The 21,809-nt window shown below is 39.6% G+C and overlaps 1 protein-coding gene across 5 annotated transcripts in view; it reads right to left on the reverse strand.

Moving 5' to 3' along the window:
* Positions 1-21,809, reverse strand: part of ZNF827 (zinc finger protein 827) — a 172,491-nt gene that overhangs the window by 94,763 nt on the left and 55,919 nt on the right. For all 5 annotated transcript variants that reach the window (XM_025874262.2, XM_073892307.1, XM_073892308.1 and 2 more), the window contains exon 5: positions 14,902-15,135. In XM_025874262.2, coding sequence (XP_025730047.1) covers positions 14,902-15,135 — 234 coding nt within the window. The remainder of the gene's footprint in view (positions 1-14,901; positions 15,136-21,809) is intronic.

The raw sequence follows: 21,809 nt of genomic DNA on the forward strand, positions 1-21,809 counted from the left end.
ACTTGTGTCCAATGACAATCAAGAATGAAAATCCTTCGGTCACTGGGGGCTCCAGGAGATCAGTTTCTCCAACCAGCAGATGACGTGGAGTGCTCAGTCATTATCTGGTGACCTCTGAGTGTCCCGGTGTTAACGTAAAACCTCTCCCAGTCATCTTGTTTTCTTTTCATTTGATGATTTCACTAGAAATTAGCTAAAGAGGCACATTTAAACTGTACGTCCACCATCTGGTAACATTCCAAATGATCTCATTTTTTAAAAATTAACCTATTTTTCATCTAATGTCCAGAATACACTTCACTTGTCTCACATTTAAAAAAAGGAAGAAAGAAAAAGGGTCAATTAAAGCATCTGATCTAACCTTAAATCTATTTAACACTATTATCCTTTGCCATTTAATAAATCTAAGCCCTGTCCACCTCATCTGCTGTGATTAATAGGCCTTTATATATCCTTCTCTGAACCTGAATGCTGGCTGGGGGTGGGGGAGGGGAGAAGGTGCACGCTTAGGTTTTAAACAGCGTCCTTGCAAGATTCAGTAAAATTCCTGCTGACATGAAAATAACCAAAAAGCAAGGTCCATCTCTGTCAAGTGATCAGTTGGCCACTGCTTTATGCCCAAAGAGGAGGGAGAAGGACAGAGAGAGTCCCTAATACCCAAAGACAGGAAGGAGCAAGTGAAGAGTTTTATCTCAATAGCTGAGAGTTCTCTAAACTTTTAAGTATTTTCCACTAAAAGATGGTACCAGGATATAAGTATATACAGACAAGTTTAACATGTTTTCCTTGGGTGGTACTAAATATTACTGAATCCTGTCCCCAGGCTATCTCTGTTGAGAAGCCTTGACTATTTTTCTTCCATAGGTTGATGTTTCCAGCAGGCAGGGAAGGGCTGGTAAGCATGGTGCAGAGAGCAGAACAACCCATAACAAGAGAGATATTAACCCAGGCACTAACTAACTAGAGTGAGGGAGTGAGGTATGGGTAGCAACAGATGGGGTGGGAAGAGAATGCAGGACCTGTGCAGGAGAGGGCACTGTTTTATTCCCCTAGGTCCCCTTTAGGACCTAAAGCAGGGCTTAGAAAATAGTCGGAGCTCAGTAAATATTTGTTGAAAAAATGAATAAGTGAAAGAAAAAACAAACAAACAAAAATAAGAAGAAAGAAGGAAGACCATAAAGAAGAAGTGGAAAGATAAGGGAGAACTAAAGTACAGAGTTCACTTAAACCCAAGAAATCTTTACGTACTTGTGCCAGAAATCAAATCCCTCATAGCCAATGATAAATGAGCATTTGCTTTTGCTAGGGCACTGTCCCTAGCACCATGCTTGCGGGAATCTTTAGACCGGGGTGAGACCATCTGATGGTGGAAAATGGTCCCTCTGGGCTCTTAATTCCCCTTAGTTCTTGGAGACATGAGTGCATGGGTATCCTCATGATGTATTCTGGCTGTGTTTCAACCTTCTCTTCCAAATGTTTTTCGAAATCAAAGCTACTTACAAGTAGCAATAAATGAGTCATTTGACTCTCCCTTCTTCTCTCTGTGTCCTCTCCTGTGCAGGTGCTGAGGAGCAACGAAACAGCCCGCGAGGGAGAAGGGGGTGGTAACCCCAAATCAGACAATGAGGCCTAACGCTTGAACACTCACTGTTACCACAGGATGAACACTTTAGCTCTGGATGTCTCCTGGAAAGCCGAGAAAGAGTCATATAGGAAGAGCTTTCTAACATAAACAATGTGTTAGGAGAATATATTTTAAACAGCATTAAAATGGGATAAACAGGGCGCAAAGGCTTTAGCGCAAGTAACTGAGAAGAGACCACCATCTGTCCTGGTTAAACTACCCTCCTCCTAGCCCCCAGTTTTCTTTTTTCTTTTCCACAGCTCTTTAAAACAAAGTAGAGGCAAAAAGGTATTATCTACATATTATCCAATCTGTGAGCTAAATAAGCATCGATGAATGCCAACTGAAGACGAGTACCAATATTCAAATGTACAGAGTGAGGCAGGACGATTCCACCCTCAAAGTAAGTCCCGCAAATCACTGTACTCTCCCCTTTCGTTCTCATTAATCTTCTGGCTCTGCTGAGAGCCTCTTTCCCTCTCGACCACAGGGGCTATGAAACGTACCTTTGGCTACATATATGTGGACCACAGAAAGCATCCAATAAGGCTATCTCCTTGAATTCCCCTACCCCAGAACACTAGGAAGAATTTCTGGTAGCAACGGTACTGTGTGTCTATCAGCAGGTAAGTTTATAGGGATAAGGATGATAGTAGCAGGAAGTAAGGAAAGAGTTCATAATTCATTCTTTAGACAACGACCCTCACCACCTGATTTTGGCCCTAAGATGAAATATGGTGGGTCACAACTATATTCTATCACTTCCCCCCATTTCTCCAGCTGGGGACATAAGTGATCCAAGCACATGGCAAGTCACGGGAAACCAGGAAATGTGCTGGAATCCAGCTGCTGTCCCCAATTTAGAAAATAGGAAGTAAATCACCTCACAGCACAAACCCAGGATGGTTCAGATTTGGGAAAAATAGATACATGGGTGGCGTAAATAGAATTATGAGGAGGGAAGACCAAGATCCCTTTGGAAAGAATGGCATTGGCCCTCGCATTTGGATAAAGGAAAAATGCCCCTCTCAATCCTTCATCTTCATGTAAGAATAACAGATGCCGTAAGGGAGAAATAGAAACAAAGCCTAAAGTGAGTAGGAGGAAGGAAATAATAAAGATTAGAGCAGAAATAAATGAAATAGAGACTAAAAAAACAATAGAACAGATCAATGAAACCAGGAGCTGGTTCTTTGAAAAGATAAACAAAATTGATAAACTTTTAGCCAGACTCACCAAGGAAGAAAGAGGACTCAAATGAAATCAGAAATGAAGGAGAAATAGTAACTGACACTACAGAAATACAAAGGATTATAAGAGATTATGAAAAATTGTACACCAACAAATTGGATAACCTAGAAGAAATGGATAAATTCCTAGAAACATACAACCTTCTAACACTGGATCAGGACCAAATAGAAAATTTGAACAGACTGATTACTAGTAATGAAACTAAATCAGTAATCAAAAACTTCCAACAAACAAAAGTCCAGGACAAGACGGCTTCATAGGTGAATTCTACCAAACATTTAAAGAAGAGTTAATACCTATTGTTCTCAAAACTATTCCAAAATATAGAAGAGGAAGGAAAGCTTCCAAATTCATTCTACAGGGCCAGCATTACCGTGATACCAGAACCAGAGAAAAACATTACAAAAATAAAACTATAGGCCAATATCTTTGATGAACATAGATGCAAAAATCTTCAAAAAAATATTAGCAAACTGATTCAACAACGCATTCAAAAACCATTCGCCACAATCAAGTGGGATTTATTTCAAGGATGCAAGGGTGGTTCAATATTTGCAAATTAATCAACATGATACATCACATTAATAGGAGAAAAGATTAAAACCATCTGATCATCTCAGTAGATACAGCAAAAGCAAAGTACAACATCTATTCATGATCAAAGCTCTCAACAAAGCAGGCTTAGAGGGAGCATACCTCAACATAATAAAGGCCATTCATAAAAACCCCACAGCTAACACCATACTCAATGGTGAAAAACTGACAGCTTTTCCTTTAAGATCAAGAACAAGACAGAGATGTCCACTCTCACCACATTTATTCAACACAGTACTAGAAGTCCTAGCCACGGCAATCAGACAACAAAAAGGAATAAAAAGCATTCACATTGGTGAGGAAGAAGTAATACTTTCACTATCTGCAGATGACATGATACTATATATAGAAAACTCTAAAAACTCTACCAAAAAACAACTAGAACTGAAATATGAATTCAGTAAAGTCACAGGATACAAAATTAATATACAGAAACCCACTGCATTTCTATACACTAATAATGAAGTAACAGAAAGAGAAATTAAGCAAACCATCCTATTTATAACTGTACAAAAATAATAAAATACCTAGGAATACACCTAACAAAGGAGGTAAAAGGCTTGTACTCCAAAAACTATAAAACATTGATGAAAGAAATTGAAGATGACAGAAACAAATGGAAAGATATTCCATGCTCATGGATTAGAAGAAGTAGTATCGTTAAAATGCCCATACTACCCAAAGCAATCTACAGATTTAAGGCAATTCTTATTAAAATACCAACAATACTCTTCACATAACTAGAACAAATAATACTAAGATTTGTACAGAACCACAGAAGACCCTGAATAGCCAAAACAGTACTGAGAAAGAAGAACAAAGCTGGAGGTATCACAATCCCAGATTTCAAGATATACTACAAAGCTGTAGTAATCAAAACAGTATGGTACTGGCCCAAAACAGACACATAGATCAACAGAACAGGACAGAGAGCCCCAAAATAAACCCATGCTTATATCATCAATTAATCTACAACAAAGAAGGCAAGAATACACAATGGGAAATGGTGTTGGGAAATAAATGGTGTTGGGAAAACTGAACAGCTACATGCAAAAGAATGAAACTGAATCATTTTTTTACACCATACACAAAAATAAACTCAAAATGGATTAAAGACCTAAATATGAGATCTGAAACCAAAAAACTCCTAGAAGAAAACATAGACAGTAATTTCTTTAACACTGGCTATAGAAACATTTTTTTAGATATGTCTGCTGAAGCAAGGGAAATAAAAGCAAAAGTAAACTACTGGGACTACACCAAAATAAAAAGCTTTTGTGCAGGGAAGGAAACATCAACAAAACAAAAAGGCAACCTACTGAACGGGAGAAAATGTTTGCAAATAATACATTCAGTGAGGGATTACTATCCAAAATATATAAAGAACTTACACAACTCAACACCAAAAAATCAATAATCCAATTAAAAATGGGCTGAAGACATGAATATTTTTCCAAAATAGACATACAGATGGCCAACGGACACATGAAAAGATGCTCAACATCACTACTCATCAGGGAGATGCAAATCAAAACCACAATGAGATAATACCTTCTGTCAAAATGGCTAAAATCAACAACACAAGAAACAACAGATGTTCGTGACGATTTGGAGAAAAAGGAACCCTCTTGCACTGTTGGTGGGAATGCAAACTGGTGCAGTCATTGTGGAAAAGAGTATGGAGGTTCCTCAAAAGACTAAAAATAGAATTACCACTACTACTGGGTATTTACCCAAAGGAAATGAAATCACTAATTCAAAAATACATATGCACCCCTATGTTATTTACAATAGCTCAGATATGGAAGCAACCCAAGTGTCCATCCACAGATGAATGGATAAATAAGATGTGATGTGTGTGTATACACACACAGACACACACGCACATACACACAATAGAATACGACTCAGCCATAAAAAAGAATGAGATCTTGCCATTTGTAACAACACGGATGGACCTAGAGGGTATAATGCTAAGTAAAATAAGTCAGTCAGAGAAAGACAAATACCATATGGTTTTACTCATGTGTGGAATTTAAGAAACAAATGAATAAACAAAGAAAGAAAGAGACAAAGAAAAAAATCAGACTCTTAAATACAGAGAACAAACTGGTGCTTGCCAGAGGGAAAGTGAGTGGGGGTATGGGTGAAACAGATAAAGATTAAGAGTACACCTATCTCGATGAGCACTGAGTAATATACAAAATTACTGAATCATTAAATTGTACACCTAAAACTAATATAACACTAAAATTTTTTAAATTTAGGGAAAAAATTTTTAAAAAGAAGAACAGAAGCCATAAAGGAGAAATCGTTCGCTTCACAGAAGTCTCCCATTCTTGGGCCATTCTGGACACTCCCCTAACCCAAGGGAAACAGAGCCCATCGCTCTCAGACTGTGGGTATCTTCCGGTGCTCAGTGCAGTGAGTGGCCCAGGCACTACCACTTGAGCCTGTTCAGTGGGTGATGTGGCCACTCAGCAGTGGACAGGCTTCCTGGCAGTGGAGAAAGAGTTCCCTTCTCCAGAGCTAGATCTGTGATACCAGTTTGTACCCAGATGAGCACAGAATCCATGGGGTTTATCCATACATGTGAATGTTCCCGATCCTTGACACGGATAAGTGAAAGGTGAAAGGTTAATATGGCAATGCAGAGAAAAACTACTGTGGAATGAGAATGTTTTAGAGCTCTTGTTGAGGGAAATAATGGTCGTGCTCTTCCTCACAAGACTATAACTATGGTAACATATAGTAAAAAGGCCAGGTAAGAACCATAAAAAACTAGAGCAGTAGAGGAGATCCGAAAGCAGTGGTAGGGTACACGGCTTTTACCTGGCAGGGACCTTTGTCCTCTGTGTGAAAAATGGAATAGAATGTGTTTGATTGCTCAACTATTTGCATCCACACTGCAACTGGATCCCTCAGACAATAAAGCTTCTTTGTAGAGTTGTCACCATCGAATAGTATTTGTTAGTGGTCTCTCTGTGCCACAGTTTGTGTTGTGGATAACATCTGTAGTTATTTATACCAGGAAACCAAAAACAACACAGGAATCAAGAGGGCACACTATCCCAACTGCAAGCACATTTTCTAGGTGTCATTCTTCATTTTCTTCCCTCAGTATTATCAAGGAAAATCTGGAACACCTCCACATCATCTACCCTCAACCCTTCCAGCTGTGGTCAAACCCCTCACTCAGGTAAATAATACCACTGTATCTCCGTTGAGTTTAACAAGATCTAGACCTTCAAGAAAAGGATTCTTTTTAGTATATAAACATGTCATATTTTTATCTTATTAAAGTGATCTAGTCCCTGTTTGTATAAGACATGGTTTTCACACTCCATACACCTTCAATTCTCACTGAGTTTTCAAGTACTAAAAGAAGCGTCTAATTCCTTATTTAAGATTTAACTCCCCCAGTTATGGGATTTCTTTGTATGTGTGTGTACATACATATACATGTACACACACATATTCATATACACATACATATTCATATACATATACATACACATGCATATCCCGGGAGTTGCTTAGGATATATATGGCATGAGGAAAGTGATCTGGCCATTAGTTGGAAGCCCATTACTAGTCACATTCGTTATAAGTCATTTAAAAAGTTGACATACAGGGTACCTGGGTGGCTCAGTCACTTAAGCATCTGATTCTTGATTTTGGCTCAGGTCATGACCACAGGGTCATGACATCGAGCTCCACAGAGGGTTCTGTGCTCAGCGGGGAGTCTGCTCGAGATTCTCTCTCTCCCTCTCTCTCTCTCTGCCCCTCCCCCTGCTCTCTCTCTGTCTCTAAAATAAATAAGTAAATCTTTAGAAAAAAAGTTGACATACAAATACTTTGCCATCAGCTGAACTACAGAATGCTATTGCAAATACAGAAATCAGACAGCTCAATTCCACTAGGAGGCCTGTAGTCAATAAATTAGTTTTCATAGGCTTTATATCTGCAAATTAAACGCTGCCCTCATATAAGTAAAGACAGGCTTTCATTTTAATATTGAACAAGTCTGCATTTTTACTTAATTTCTGGAATTATGGAAAATGTGATGGTGCTCACAAGCAACAAAGGAAAAGAGATAAACTGGACTATATCAAAATTAAAACCCATTGTGCTACAAATAATACCATTAAGAAAATGAAAAGACAATCAGCAGAATAGGAGAAAATATTTGCAAATCATACATCTGCTAAGAGGCGTATATTCAGCATACCTAAGGAACTTTTACAACTCAAGAATAAAAGGAAAATAACTCAAAAAGCAGGAAAAGGACTTGAACAGACATTTCTCCAAAGAAGATACACAAATGGCCAATAAGCACATGAAAAAATGCTCAGCATCTTAAGTCATCAGGGAAAGGCAAATCGAAACCACAGTGAGATACTAGTTCCTACCTGGTATGATGGCTATAATAAAAAAGACAGACAATAATTTATTAAGTTTTGGCAAGGATACGGAAAAATTAGAACTCTCATACATTGCTGGTGGGGATGTAAAATGGTGCAGCTGCTTTGGCAAACAGCTTGGCAGTTCCTCAAAATGTTAAACATAGAGTTACCATTTGATTCAGCAGTTCCACTCCTAGGTATATACCCAAGAGAAACTAAACATATGTCCACAAAAAAACTTGTACATGAACGTTCACAGCAGCCATAAGTTGGGCAACAACCAAATGTTCCTCAGCAGATGACCTGATAAACAAAATGTGGTATATATCCATTTTATACCACATATAAAATTAACATTACATTATTGGTGTATTTATTCCAATAATATCCAATGGAATATTATTCAGCCACAAAAAGGAATAAAGTACTGATACATAGAGGAACAACACAGATGAACTTTATTTTTTTTATTTTTTTTAAGATTTTATTTATTTATTTGACAGAGAGAGAGAGAGAGAGAGAGAGAGAGGGAGGGAGAGCACAAGTGGGAGAGGGGCAGAAGCAGGCTCCCCGCGGAGCAGGGAGCCCAATGTAGGACTCGATCCCAGGGACCTGGGATCATGACCTGAGCTGAAGGCAGACGCTTACTGACTGAGTCACCCAGGCGCCCCCGGAGATGAACTTTAAAAACATTATGCTAAGTGAAAGAAGCCAGTTACAAAAGAATGTTGTATGTTTTCATTCATATGAAATGTACAGAACAGGCAAATCTACAGAGAGAGATAGCAGATTAGTGGTTGCCTAGGGTGGGGGTGACATGGGGATGGGTAAGGAATGACTGCTAATGGGTACGGAGTTCTTTTTGGGGTGATGAAAATGTTTCATAACTAGATGTGACGATGGTTGCACAACTCTGTGAATATACTGAAAACCACTGAATTGTACACTTTAAATTGGTAAATTTCATGGTATGTGAATTATCTCCCAATAAAGATGTTTTTAAAAATGAAATGGTGCTTAAAAATCAGTCTAGAAGTCCCCTCGAAAACATAACAATGCAACATATATAAATTCTTAGAAAAGTAGTAGACCACTGGATTCAACCAATTTCTCCAGGTGCTCAAAAAAGTTGAAGTGAAAAAGAGAACTCATTTCAGCTGAGTAGACTATGCCACTTGACATTTTTATGCTCTCAGATTCTTTAGTACCATGCATTTGACAAGGTGATAAATAGACAATATTAATGAAATAAATAAACAAAATGCTTTTCAACCAATACTTCACAATTATTCATTACATCTTTTCCATAACTTTGCTACCATGTCTACCTGTTCGCTTTAGGACTGAGTGAGGACGTAGAACCACCAGGTGCTATGTGTGACTGGGCCTCCCATGTTCTTTCCACCACTTAATTAGATAACGTGTAGGTTCGAAGGAGGCCAGTGTGAGCTGACATTAATAGAAAAACTAACACACCTACTTTCCATCCTTGTAGGTTATTACTGAAGCCATCTTGCTTATCAAGTCTGATAGACTACAATTTTCCAAAGGAGAAATCCTAAATAGAACAGTGAATAGTTATTGCCCTAAGAAATGGTTAGCTAAAATCTCTTATTTATCTCCTGGAATTCTTTAGAATAGAACAGTCTCTGACATGGTCTTTGATTTGCTGGGGAGGGGGAGAGGAGGAACTCTTTCCTCTTAAAAACAAAACAAAAGAAAAGAAAACAAAAGCCAATATCGCCCAGGAATAATCACGAAATTTAACACTGAAAAAAGCAGTATTAATCTGAGGCTCACAAGGAACACTATCTTGGTTTATTAGGTACATGTGCCCTTCCAAAAAAAGGTTTTCCAGATACCATACTTCATAATAAGTTAGAAAGAATCTCTACTGAAGAGATGCTCTTTTTAAAAAGTAAAATGCACATTTGATAGAGCACTGTCCTCTGTCAGCTTTAACCTAAGGTGGTATTCTCAGACGGACAAAACTTATTTCTTTAATTAACCATTTCCTCAGCACGGTGCTTTTCAAAACTTAGCCATCAGGATCACATGAAGTGCTTGCAAAAACACAGACAGCTGGGCCTCCAACCTCAGAGTGTCAATGAGGTCCAGAGTAGAGCTCAAGAATTTGCATTTTGAACATTTCCCTATTCTCCCCCACCCATGCTGATTCTGCCAATCTGAGGACCACACTTTGAGAAACCCTGCTTCAGTACCTACAGAGTTGAGAGGCTGGCTAGGCAAAGTACTGGCTGGGCAGGTCTCCCCCAAGACTCTACCGGAAAAGAAAGGTAAAAGTCATCCAAAGGCCAAAACACATTTACATTCAATACTTAAATAACAGCAATTACCATAATCTGCTCCTCAAACTTTTCTGGTTCATACATATTGTTTATCTTCCTGGTTTCATGCCACCCTCATTCTTGCCCACCCAAGATGCATTTCTGGCTGTTCTTCTCCCTCGCAGCCATCCTATATGACCGCAGCCATGTCTGCCCCAGATGCCCTTATCCCTAGTGACAGTACAAGTGTCCACTGGTGGATCCCAACTGCAGCTGAGGCAATCAACTGGAATTTGGAATTCCTCTTTTGAACAAGAGGCAAACTCAGAAGCTGCAAGAAATTGCCATTTTCCACCATGTGAGCTATGTAACAGAAAAGGTCCATCTGTACGTGCAGAGAAGCAGGGATGAGGTAGGGAGTGAGAGCTTCCTGGTTTCCACGTGGTCCTCCAGACCCTGGTTTCAGTGAAGGACTCACACCCTTCTATATCCCTGCCCTGGGGTTCCATAAGTTAACCCCAAACCTGTACCTTCTATTAAATTCCCCTCGCTTGCCTAAACTGGCAGAGAGGATTTATTATGTACAACCCAAAGGGCCCTAATTAAAACTGTTAATAAAGTCAATTTTGGGGTCTCTTTCCTCTCTGTTTCAGTTCACTGAAGAGAGTAACCTCACCTTAAACTTCATCCTACCCAAGTTTACCTGCTTCTAAATATTTCATAGCCATGGGGAGCCTGGCTGGCTCAGCTGGTGGAGCCTGTGACTCTTGATTTCGGGGTTGTGAGTTTAAGCCCCACATTGGGGACAGACACTACTTTAAAAGAAAAATTATTATATATATATAATAATTATAACACATAATTATTATATATATATATATTTCACAGCTGAAGCCCTATCTTACTCAGGAGATTCCCTGAACCCTACACATCTCTGTGTATTTCAAATCCATGCCTGCTTAGATTTTTCTACATGAGGCAATTATAATTTATATTTCTCTCCAAGACTAGACTGGGATAAATGAATATAAATCAGAAATGAAGAGAAATCCACTTGGTTTTGTTTCTTGTGCACGGAAATAAGAAAACCTATAGAGGTGTCTCAAATTGAGATCTAATATGAAATTTTATTTACCATGTTAGATATACTTAAGTGCTTAATTTTTCATTAATGTTACTGAAATAACTTCAGCTTTTATTTTTGTGGAATTTACATGTTTAAAATGGTATTCTTAACCTGCTACTTCTAGGTTCAACCACCTACATGGTACATTTTATGTATTCATTCCCACGCAAACATGTGGCTTCCCAAAAGGAGAAGGGGCATTTCTTTATCTCTGTGTGTCTACCCACTCCTCTTACAGTACGACAGAGACAAAACAGATCAAGTTTTGTGTCACCTTCAGCATTGCATCACGTCTGTGATAACACATCTATTCCACAAGTTGGTGAGGTCACTCGACGTTGCAAAACCAGGGTTTCATAGTGACAGGATTCTCTTCGTCTGTCTAATGTTACAGATCCTCTGTAATGAACTTCAGGATTTTGGCCTCCTTGAATCAAGGCTTCTGGGAATTATCTTTGGCAACTCTGTGCTTCAGCAAAAAAGTCTGATTGTTTTGGCTGCCTTGTGTCACATAACAATAGGTAGTCACAGACATCCAGCGGTTTCCTCAGAGTGGGTTGCTTTCTTTATGGTAATCAATTTACTTGGCCCAGCTGTCAGGCACTTGACTTCCCAATTAACAACTGGAAGTAGAATTTGAGCCGCAGGAAGGAAGAAAACTCAGATTTTCCCAAACACACAGTGAATGAAAAACTTAGCCTAGCCTCTACCTCATCTGTGTTTTTCCCATAAAATGTAAATGTCAATTTGGAAAACAATATACCTACAGATGTTTCTCCACCCGGGAAGGTTTCACATGATGTTTGACTGGGCCCCGTGCCCAACATCCATCATTAAGGAGTTAACATAAATTAATTTAAAACTGGAAATGAACCTGCCAAAATTGTTGACCAGTTTCCCCTTATTAATTCAGTGAAAAGACTAAGAGGATAGCCTACACTACAGATCAAAGCTTCTAATCTCAAGGAAAGAAACAACAAACAAGAAAAATCCTTTTATTCCACATCTTAGCTATTCCTTTGGCCAAAACTGGAAGAAGAAACAAAATGTGTGATAATGCATGGGGCATACTTGTCTCACTCACCCAACTCTTCCTGGCCAAAAGGATTTTCCTCAGTGTGGCAGAAGACTATACATGGAAATTTACAAGGCAGGAAGCAATAGGGACTCGTGTTCATGAGAGTGCCCACAGCCAGTCTTTGGGGTATCAGCTCAGGTGAACCTAAGGCATCCCTGACTAACCTGCATGGCTGCTTTGGGAGATGAATTACCCCTCTTGTCTATAGAGGGACAGGAACTATCATGGAAAGGGGGACTTGAAGACACTGACAAGTTCTTTACGTGGGTGTCTTTCAGGACATTAATATTGAAATTGCTAAATTGCAGCTTGAGGAAAGAGAGCATAGGAAGTTTTTCCCTCACATCCTTCTTCCAAGAGCACCGATCCATCCATGATCAGAAACTCTAATATCCACTGTAAATCCAATAAAGGGTGAGTCCCCTTTACCTTGGGGCTTAGGAATGAAAAGGCACTTTTTTTTTTAAGTCACATGTTTATTTCTAGGACTAACTTGGAAACTTCTTCACAGTTTACCTGAACATAGTCTGCTAGAATGTAGAAGTACAGAGTTCGAAGTGCAAAACGTTTACTGAATGGATTCCATTGCCCTGGACTACTTCCGACTAGACCATGTGAATCTAGAGGAGAGGGGCCGGGATGCTATTTCTTCAACTGAAGTCTCTCACACAAAGAACGTTGGGGGATTTTTTTCAAGGCAAAAAAAAAATTAGTTATCTTAGTCTTTCAAACAAGTGTTCATTCCACACTAGGAAGCAGGATAGGTGCCCTTTGGAAATATGACTATGTCATCCAATCAACTGTCGTTGAACTCCACAGCACATAAACTCGACAAAAGTCAACATAAACGTTTAGAAGGACCATTGCTGTCCACAAGTATCATTAAATGTGCATGGCTGTATGACCATATTCTATTTGAGGGATCTCATTATTATCTAGGAAATGATTTCATACTTCAGTGTCCAAAATCATATCACCTAGAAGGATTAGGAGAAAATGTTTTCCTTAAAGAAAATCTTCCCTGAAATCTCATTTTTGCATATTGTCTTCTGTTGCCACCCCATCTCTCTCTGCTCACAATACTGGTTGCCCAGCAAACTCTGAAACAGAAATAGCATACACTGGGATCCTACCGACCGGAGTCACTGTTGGAAGAGGGTCACTGCAATGTGAAAGCCTGTGCTATGGAAGAAGAATCAGAGAGCTCTGTGACCCCTTTGAATTGACTGGAAAAACAACAGACATATTACTCTATGTCACTGAGACCTTTTGACACAGGAAGGAGGGCTTGAGTATAAGAAAATACGTTGGCCTGAACATCATATTTTTAAACTTTCAGCTTTCAGCAATCAGCACAGTCCTGCTAGGCCTCCCATCTGCTAAAGGGAAGCTGTTCTAACACTGTGAAGTTTAGAAAAAGGGGGCTATGATAAGGATGTCATAACTGCACTCTGCTTTATCTACCATAAATCATGTACCCTTGAAGTTCCAGTGTGTTCTAAATTCACATCAAAGGAAAGAATTCTTAACCCCACCAGCTGGCAAATACAGGAATTTCAACTGTTCTGATATAAGGCTCTAAGTAAATCACTATTAATTTCTTGCTTTCCAACCTATTGGTCAACCAGAAGCACAGTCAGAATTGCCGAGGAAATTATAGGGAAGGAGCATCCCTAATGTATCTCTTGCTTTCATCTTCCAAACACAGGGAGTTACAAACTGAAAACACCTTTTGATTCATATTAGCATTTTGAATATAGTTTCTAAAAAATTACCTTTTAACTGAGGCTGGGATATGACTTGGTAAGTATATTATTATTGATACGACTTTTCTTCCCATGCTCTAAAAGTCATACTCTTGAATTTAAAAGACACTAAATTTTTACCTGTTCTGAAGGGGCAGATGGGAGACTGGAAAAGAACCCAGAATATATGAATTCCAAATTATAATCAATTTTCCTTCTCTGACAGGCAGATTACATTTAAATACTACTAAAAAATTATCCATTCATCTTAAGAACTTAGATTAATTATTGTAATAGTCCACTATGAAATTTTCTCTTTGTAAAATCTCTTATTGCTACTCTATTGCTAATTACTACAAGCGCCATCTCAACTATTTATTAAGAAAAATATTTTTAATGGTTCCTAAAGAATACAGCATAAATACACACAAAAAGAAAGGTCTTCTATTAAGAAAGAATAGATATTTTGATCAATTAGCAGAAGTGCTTTGAATGTCGTTAGAATGCTCTTAAGATTATGACCTGCAACATCTTAGAAAGCAGCAGTGTTTTCCAACAATTTCCAGGAAAAGAAGGCTGTATTTAACAAGACAGGTACACAGACAACATCTGCAAACAAACTCGTACACACAACGCAGGAATGCAAGCCAAGCCACCCAATCATTCCTGAATTCGCCTCAATAATGCGATACTGCTACCGTGAGCCTAATTATAACCCATGCAGGAAGCAGCCCAGTTGGCTGCAAATGAAATGATCAGAACATGAATATTTTAGAATAAATCAAGTACCTGATAGTTTCATGAGAAGTTCAGATGCTGCTTTGACAGACATATCCCGCCTTAGCACATTCCCCTTCCCTTCCTGGGGCTTAAGGGTGTCCTCAGAGATGCTCGGGGCTGGCACTTCCGATTCCGGGCTGAACACATAGCTGGACCGAGGCAAAGTGGCACTTAAGGCCTCCTCTTCCTTGGGCTCCTCTTTCACTTTAAAATTAAGATTCATGGGCTCCTTCTGATTTGCAGCTGTCAAAAGAAGAAAGGTATTGTGTATATATATATATATATATATATATATATATATATATATATATACATATACAAAAGGCCACTCCCCCTCTTAGCTGCCCCCGGACTTAATGAAATACGGAATGCACCATCACACTGTGCTGACAGCAGGAGGGACCACAACCCGATCAAAACAGGCTGGGACCTGGGCAGAAAAAAATACAATACACTCCATGAGCACGCGGCTCTGAGAATGTGGGCTTCTGAATCTTTGGAAGCTATCATATTTTAAGAAGTGCTGCCTCTACAAAGTGGACATTTTTCTCTCTGGTTTCCCTAAGTATCTTCTTTCCTGTATATGCTGCGGCCTCCCTGACCTATGAGGCTTCTCCCCCACTTAACCCTATTATAAAATAATGCTTTCCGGCAATTATTCTGCCATAAAATACTCAATATAAACATGAGTCAGACGCAATACCCAAAGCAAAAACCTGGGGTGGGGTGGTAAGGTGATGAAGAATTCGCCAGAGAGAAGCTCAGACTAGAGATATCCCACTTTGCCTTATTGTGAACTGACACTCCTGACCCACGAACACTGGGGCATGCACTTGGAACTATTTTTCCAGTCACTGTGAATAAACCCGTATCTGTAGCTCAAGTCATCTCTGAGACCATGATGGGCACTTTTTTTTTTTTAAAGAAAATCTTTTATTTTGAAATCAGTTTAGACTTACAGAAATGTTGGAAAGATGGCTCAAGGAGTTCCCATATATTCTTTGCCCAGGGCTCTCGGATGTTCACATCTTACACAAGCATGGTGCGTTTGTCAGAACTAAGAAATTCACATTGCTATGAGCTAAACTCCAGATTTTATTCAGATTTCACCAGTTTTTCCACTAATGTCCTTTTTCCATTTTTAGCATGGTTGGTTGGTGTGGAGTATGTGGTCAGGGCAGAGCTAACTGGCCTATTATGGGATGGCTTCTGTGGCTTGGCTACACCATAGCAGGCCTTCACCCACTGAGCTACACACTCCCTGGGAAAGACCATGAAGGAGGACAAGTATCCTCTGCCACCGCCGGCCACTTTCCCGGGCAGCTTGCTCCCCTTTAATGGGCCATGCAGTAGGAACTTTAGGTTGGTTATATCAGATGTCTTTTGAGAAAGAAGATCTCATCCTAATACAGAATTCTTAGGAACACTCATGAGAGTGAACCCAAAGCCCATTCCTGCTTAACAAATAAGAAGATGAAAATAAATCTCCAAAGTAAGCACTTCTAACTTGTTGCTCACCACCTACCCTAGCCTGTACCCAAGCACGAAGTCCTTTCTCCCTTGTGCCCTCTAAAGGTGTACATTCTGGAATCACAAGTTCACACAGACCAGCATATTTAGAAATTGGACTCTGGAGGGCTGAGGTGACATTTGGAAGTTTTACCACCAGAAAGATGCAGAGCTGGGACTAGAACTAGTTCCACGAGCTGCCCGCTCTGTGCCTCCACCTTACCTACTTCCACCACACCAGTCCTCCACTTCTGGTCCCTCTGCTATAACAACACTTGAATGTAAACTTGACCTTCAAGTGCCACCTTCTCAATGAAGTCTATCCTGACCATCCTGTTCAGAACTGCAATTCCCACCCCATGACGCTCCCAATCTCTCTTACCTTACTCTTATCTTCCTTTTTTTCCAAAAAACTTACCACCTGGTAACTTCTGGTTAAGGACTGAATTGTGCCCATTCCCACCAATTCTTATGTTGAAACCCTAACCCACAATGCGGCTACATTTGGAGACAGGGAGGTAATTACAGTTCAGTGAGGCCATGAGGGTGGGGCCCTAATCCAGTATGATGGATGTCCTATAAGAGATACCAGGGATGCATGCAGACGGAAGAAAGATTGTGGGAGGACCCAGCAAGAAGGTGGCCATCTTCAAGCCAAAAAGAGAAGCCTCAGGAGAAACCAATCCTCCCAACACCTTATCAGACTTCCAGCCTCCAGAACTGTGAGAAGTAAATTTCTTTTGTTCAAGCCACCACATCTTTGGTATTTTGTCATGGCAGCCCAAGCAGACTAGTTACATACCATATAATTTTCTTATTTATTATGTTAACCATTATGATCTGTTCCCCCAACTCAAAGGTAGGCTTCAAGAAGGCAATGATCTTTGTTTTAACACTGATGTACCTTGAGTGCCTAGAACAGTGCCTGGCACATTGCAGGCACTCAATATATATCTATGGCATGAATAAAATATGTTGTCTACAAATTAAGTGACATCTGATGGTGCTTTACTATTACCCGTGGGAAACAAAAACTACGAATCCCAAAATATTCCACCAAAGGCAATCAGAAGTGTTTTTCCTGGATCTGATCCTCAGACTGGGAATAAGGCCTGGAGATAAAAGCTTTGCTATCTACACCATAGCACTTGCTGAGGTGTCTGTGATAATTATTCATTTGGACTGTGCCATTACTAAAGGAGGAGTACATTTCAGAAAAGTGCTTAAAATCTGGCCCTTCGGGGTGCCTGGCCAGCTCAGTCAGTACAACATGCAACTACTGATCTCAGGGTCATGAGTTCGAGCCCCACGTTGGGCACAGAGATTACTTTAAAAAAATTAAAAATAAATAAAATAAAATAAAATTTGGCCCTTTGGGGACAGTGCCATCAGAATCTGAACCAAAGAGAATAATGATGGTCTCTGGAGCAATCATCATGTAATTCTGACCTCAGCAAGGAAGGTAGATCCTAAGAGGACTTTGTTTATTTAGCATATTTCTCCCCTTTCAACCATTTCCTGGAGGTGGTGGGGGTGCAGGGTGGCGGGTGTTGCTGGCCACCTCCTAAAGCTTCTCTCGCCCTATGCCTTTCTTCCAGACCCTTTATAAAATCCTCTTCCAAAAGCATCCTAGTTAGTCACAACAGAATAATTAAGTGGTGTGTTTTCTGTTAAGCCTGAAACTTTGATTCTTTGGGAAGGAATAATAGAAAGTTATGTACTTTTTAAAATGCTTCTGTATCTTTTATTTTAAAACTTTTTTAAAATTCTAAGGTGAGGCTAGGAAAGAGATAAGAAACTACTGAAGCCCTAGAAGCAAATCCCAATTTCTAGAGAGAGCAACCTTAAGCTGATGCTCTCTGAAGATATAAGTAGCTTCTAGAAGTATTCGTCACAATAAATGTTACATAAGATTTGAGAAAAAAATTCAGCATTGTTAGTACAACCAGACTTAACAGAACTTCAATAAGACACTTAAAAAAACAAGAGGCAAGCTAGCAAGCTAGCATGTTGCTGGATTATAAATTTGCAGGCATGTCATACCTGGTTTTCGTTCTGACAATGTCAAGAATGACATAAAACTACTAATGTGCTGGGGAAATGTAAATATAGCTAATAACGGATCACAAAAAAACCTGTGGGAAACACTCATTTGCCCAAGTTTTAATTTCCCAAACACTCTGGGTCTAAATACCAGAAATATTTACACTAAAAACAGTGCATAAAGCCTATATTTTAAGATTAATATGACTGAATAATTGTCATAGTTTTTGTTATCTTACTTTTAAAAAAAACCCATTCTCTTTCTACAGAAAAAGGTGGAATTAAAGATGTTTTCTTTTTTCTTTGGGGAAACTGCTAAGAAAAAAGGAACCAATTACAATTCACAGCCTAGTCTTTACTTCATTCTTACTAACACAAAGATCTGTGCACATATGGAGTTCCATTTGTAAGAGACTTTCCCAGCCCTTACTTTGACTTCTGTTTATGTCTCTTTCAAGTTTCCAGATACTCCACTTTCAACACAAGGAGGAAACCCCACTAATCAAGAGGCCCCTTCTCTGTTTGTTTCAAACATTTTAGGACCTGAGCCACTTTGATTATAAATTATGTATATCTGTAAGTTCACGCACTCAATGAAGCTGGGCTGCCATTTAAAGGAAACAAATCAACTTTTTGAGGATTTATACAGGATGCAAGATAAAGGCTCGTATGGGAAACAAATGGGAAAGCCACTGGGATAAAATGACTCCAAGTTTCCAATTCTAAATATGGGGAAGGATTAATTAATTGATAAAAAAAAAAAGCCCTCTTTAGAGCAAAGTGTCATCAGTTCATGCTGAGATCCCTTTTAAGTACCCCCTCCCCCCAGGATTATTCTATAAACCTCCTTAAAAATAATGCACACACCTAGCATTTGCATAGTTAACATAGATCCTACCATAGATCACAGGAGATAGGTATTACTACTATCTTCATTTTATGAGTGAGGGAACTAAGGTCCCAAGAGGTTAACAGACCAACCCCTCCCCAATCACAGAGACACAGACTTCAGGGTTTCTGGCTGAAAATGCACCCAGCCTCTCTCCTTTCTCTCCAAGAGCCTTTGAGAGGGATGCTACCCTAAGCAGTTGGACTATGGGCTTTGGAAATAAGTGATATGGAGTGAACCAGCCTTTGTTAGTGAGAAAGGGAAAGGTGGGACATAACCTGGAGGTAAAGGGCAGAAAACGTCCCTTTTCTGTAGGAAGGAGTTTTGTGAAGATCTGACTAAAAAGGTAAAAGAGGAAGAACGGGCCGCACCGTGGCTGTTCTGCTCTGTTCCGTCCGTTCCCTCTGGTAAAGGAAGATGACACTTTCCTGACATTTAATAAGACAGAGACCTCTTTCAGCTCAGAATCCAGCAATTTTGTGAATGCTGAAATGCTACATGAAAAAGGTAGGCCACTAAGCATGTTATTTCCTACCTCACCCTAAAGCAGAGCCAAAGACTCTTGGACCTGGAAGGGGCCACAGATGGGTGGTTCTCAAACAGTGTTTCCAAAAATCCTAGGATAAGCTTCCGGGGTCCCAACAAATGTTCTGTTTCAAATTTAAGTTTTTAAGATTATTTAAGGCAATCGAAAATTTAATTTAAAAATATGTACCCTCATGTGTGCTCTAATGGAGACCACTAACATTTACTTGGGTTGACAAGTTAATTCAGTTGGTTTCACCTGTAATGCAGTTCCTCCTGTTATCACAGGAGTGCTAGAATTCTAGTAATATGTCATTAATAAGGAGGTGGTTGGCTATGCACTGATCTTTCAAAAAATTTAGGCCTGTGTATGTGTGTCCATGAACAACTGTACAATTGTGGTCCTACCAGAGTCGACATGCGTGCCTTAAATCAGGCTTTCTCAACCTCAGCACCACTGACATTCTGGGCAGGATAAATTGCTATGGAGGACTGTCCTGTGCATCATAGGATGTTTAGCAGCATCCCTGGGCTCGCCCCATTAGCTGCCAACAGCACTGCCCCATCATGAAAACAAAAAAATCTCTCTAGACACCGCCAGCTGTGTCCTAGGCACACCTGTGGTTGAGAACCACTACCTTCCATTAAATGTCAGGGTGGGTTCAAGTGGAACTGCTTTGGTGAAGCTTCTCATCATGGCGGACAGACCGGCAGACAGATGCAGATATATAGTTCTGTCTGGGTCTATCATTTATAAAGCACTTAATAGGGGCCAGGAAGTATGCTAAGTGTTAACTTGTTTGAATTAATCTATTTGATCCTCACAACAACCCTACTCTTACCCCTATTTTGCAGTTGAGGAATCTGAGACTAGAGAGAGTAAATAAATGTCCAAATACCAGTTAATGGAGCAATACTGAAGTAGTTACTATAGGATGACAGGGGGCGGGGCGCCTGGGTGGCTCAGTTGGTTAAGCGACTGCCTTCGGCTCAGGTCATGACCTCAGGGTCCTGGGATCGAGCCCCACATCGGGCTCCCTGCTCGGCGGGAAGCCTGCTTCTCCCTCTCCCACTCCCCCTGCTTGTGTTCCCTCTCTCGCTGTGTCTCTCTCTGTCAAATAAATAAATAAAATCTTTAAAAAAAAAAAAAGGATGACAGGGGGGTTTACTGCATATTGCTCGTTTTGTGTGCTTCTGATCATATGACAAGGAATGAGAGCAGTTGCTAAATGTTGTCGACTTTGAAGCAAAAACTTTTCATTATTGTGCTCTTCTTTCGAGCAGCTGAATAAATTTAATTAAAGGCATCTTGAGATTACAAGGTGAATTGTTACAAATCTACTCTTCTTTGCTACAACATCCCCGTATAAATGGTATTTCTGGAAACTGTGATCGGCAAAATAAATTTAGAAATATACTAGAGGCTGATGCTGCTATACGACCTCCCCCCATCATAACGCTAATCCCATGCTTTGTGCTTATCAAATAGCAACTTTGCTCTGATTGCTGGATTTTTTGAATAAATAAATACAACAAACGTGAACTTATAAAAAACAAAGTTCCATTAAAACTACACATTTTATATGTTTTATATATTGAGTCGGCACTTAAGATTTTGTTTGGAAAAATGAGTTTATCGTTTAAAAAAACGAAGTGAAAACCATTATTGTTTTTACTTCTCTCATTTCACGATAAGTAAACACAGGCTCAGAGAATGATACGACCTGTTTAAAATCACACAGTTCATTGATGATGGAACCGGAATCGGAGCTCAACTTCCCATATTACAAATAACTACACAAGTTCCCTTGTAAGTCTATGTAAATACGTATGATCTGGCAGGACCGGGGGGTTATCTGACAACCTGATACACTTTAGGTGAGAAAAAACATAAATTGCCTTCTAAATTATAAGGAAAGCCAAGATGTAATTAAATAATAATTAGAGTAGA

Source organism: Callorhinus ursinus, unplaced genomic scaffold (genome assembly GCF_003265705.2).
Source record: "Callorhinus ursinus isolate GAN/ISIS: 27379988/994484 unplaced genomic scaffold, GSC_fseal_2.0 scaffold4, whole genome shotgun sequence".
Classification (NCBI taxonomy): Eukaryota; Metazoa; Chordata; class Mammalia; order Carnivora; family Otariidae; genus Callorhinus; species Callorhinus ursinus.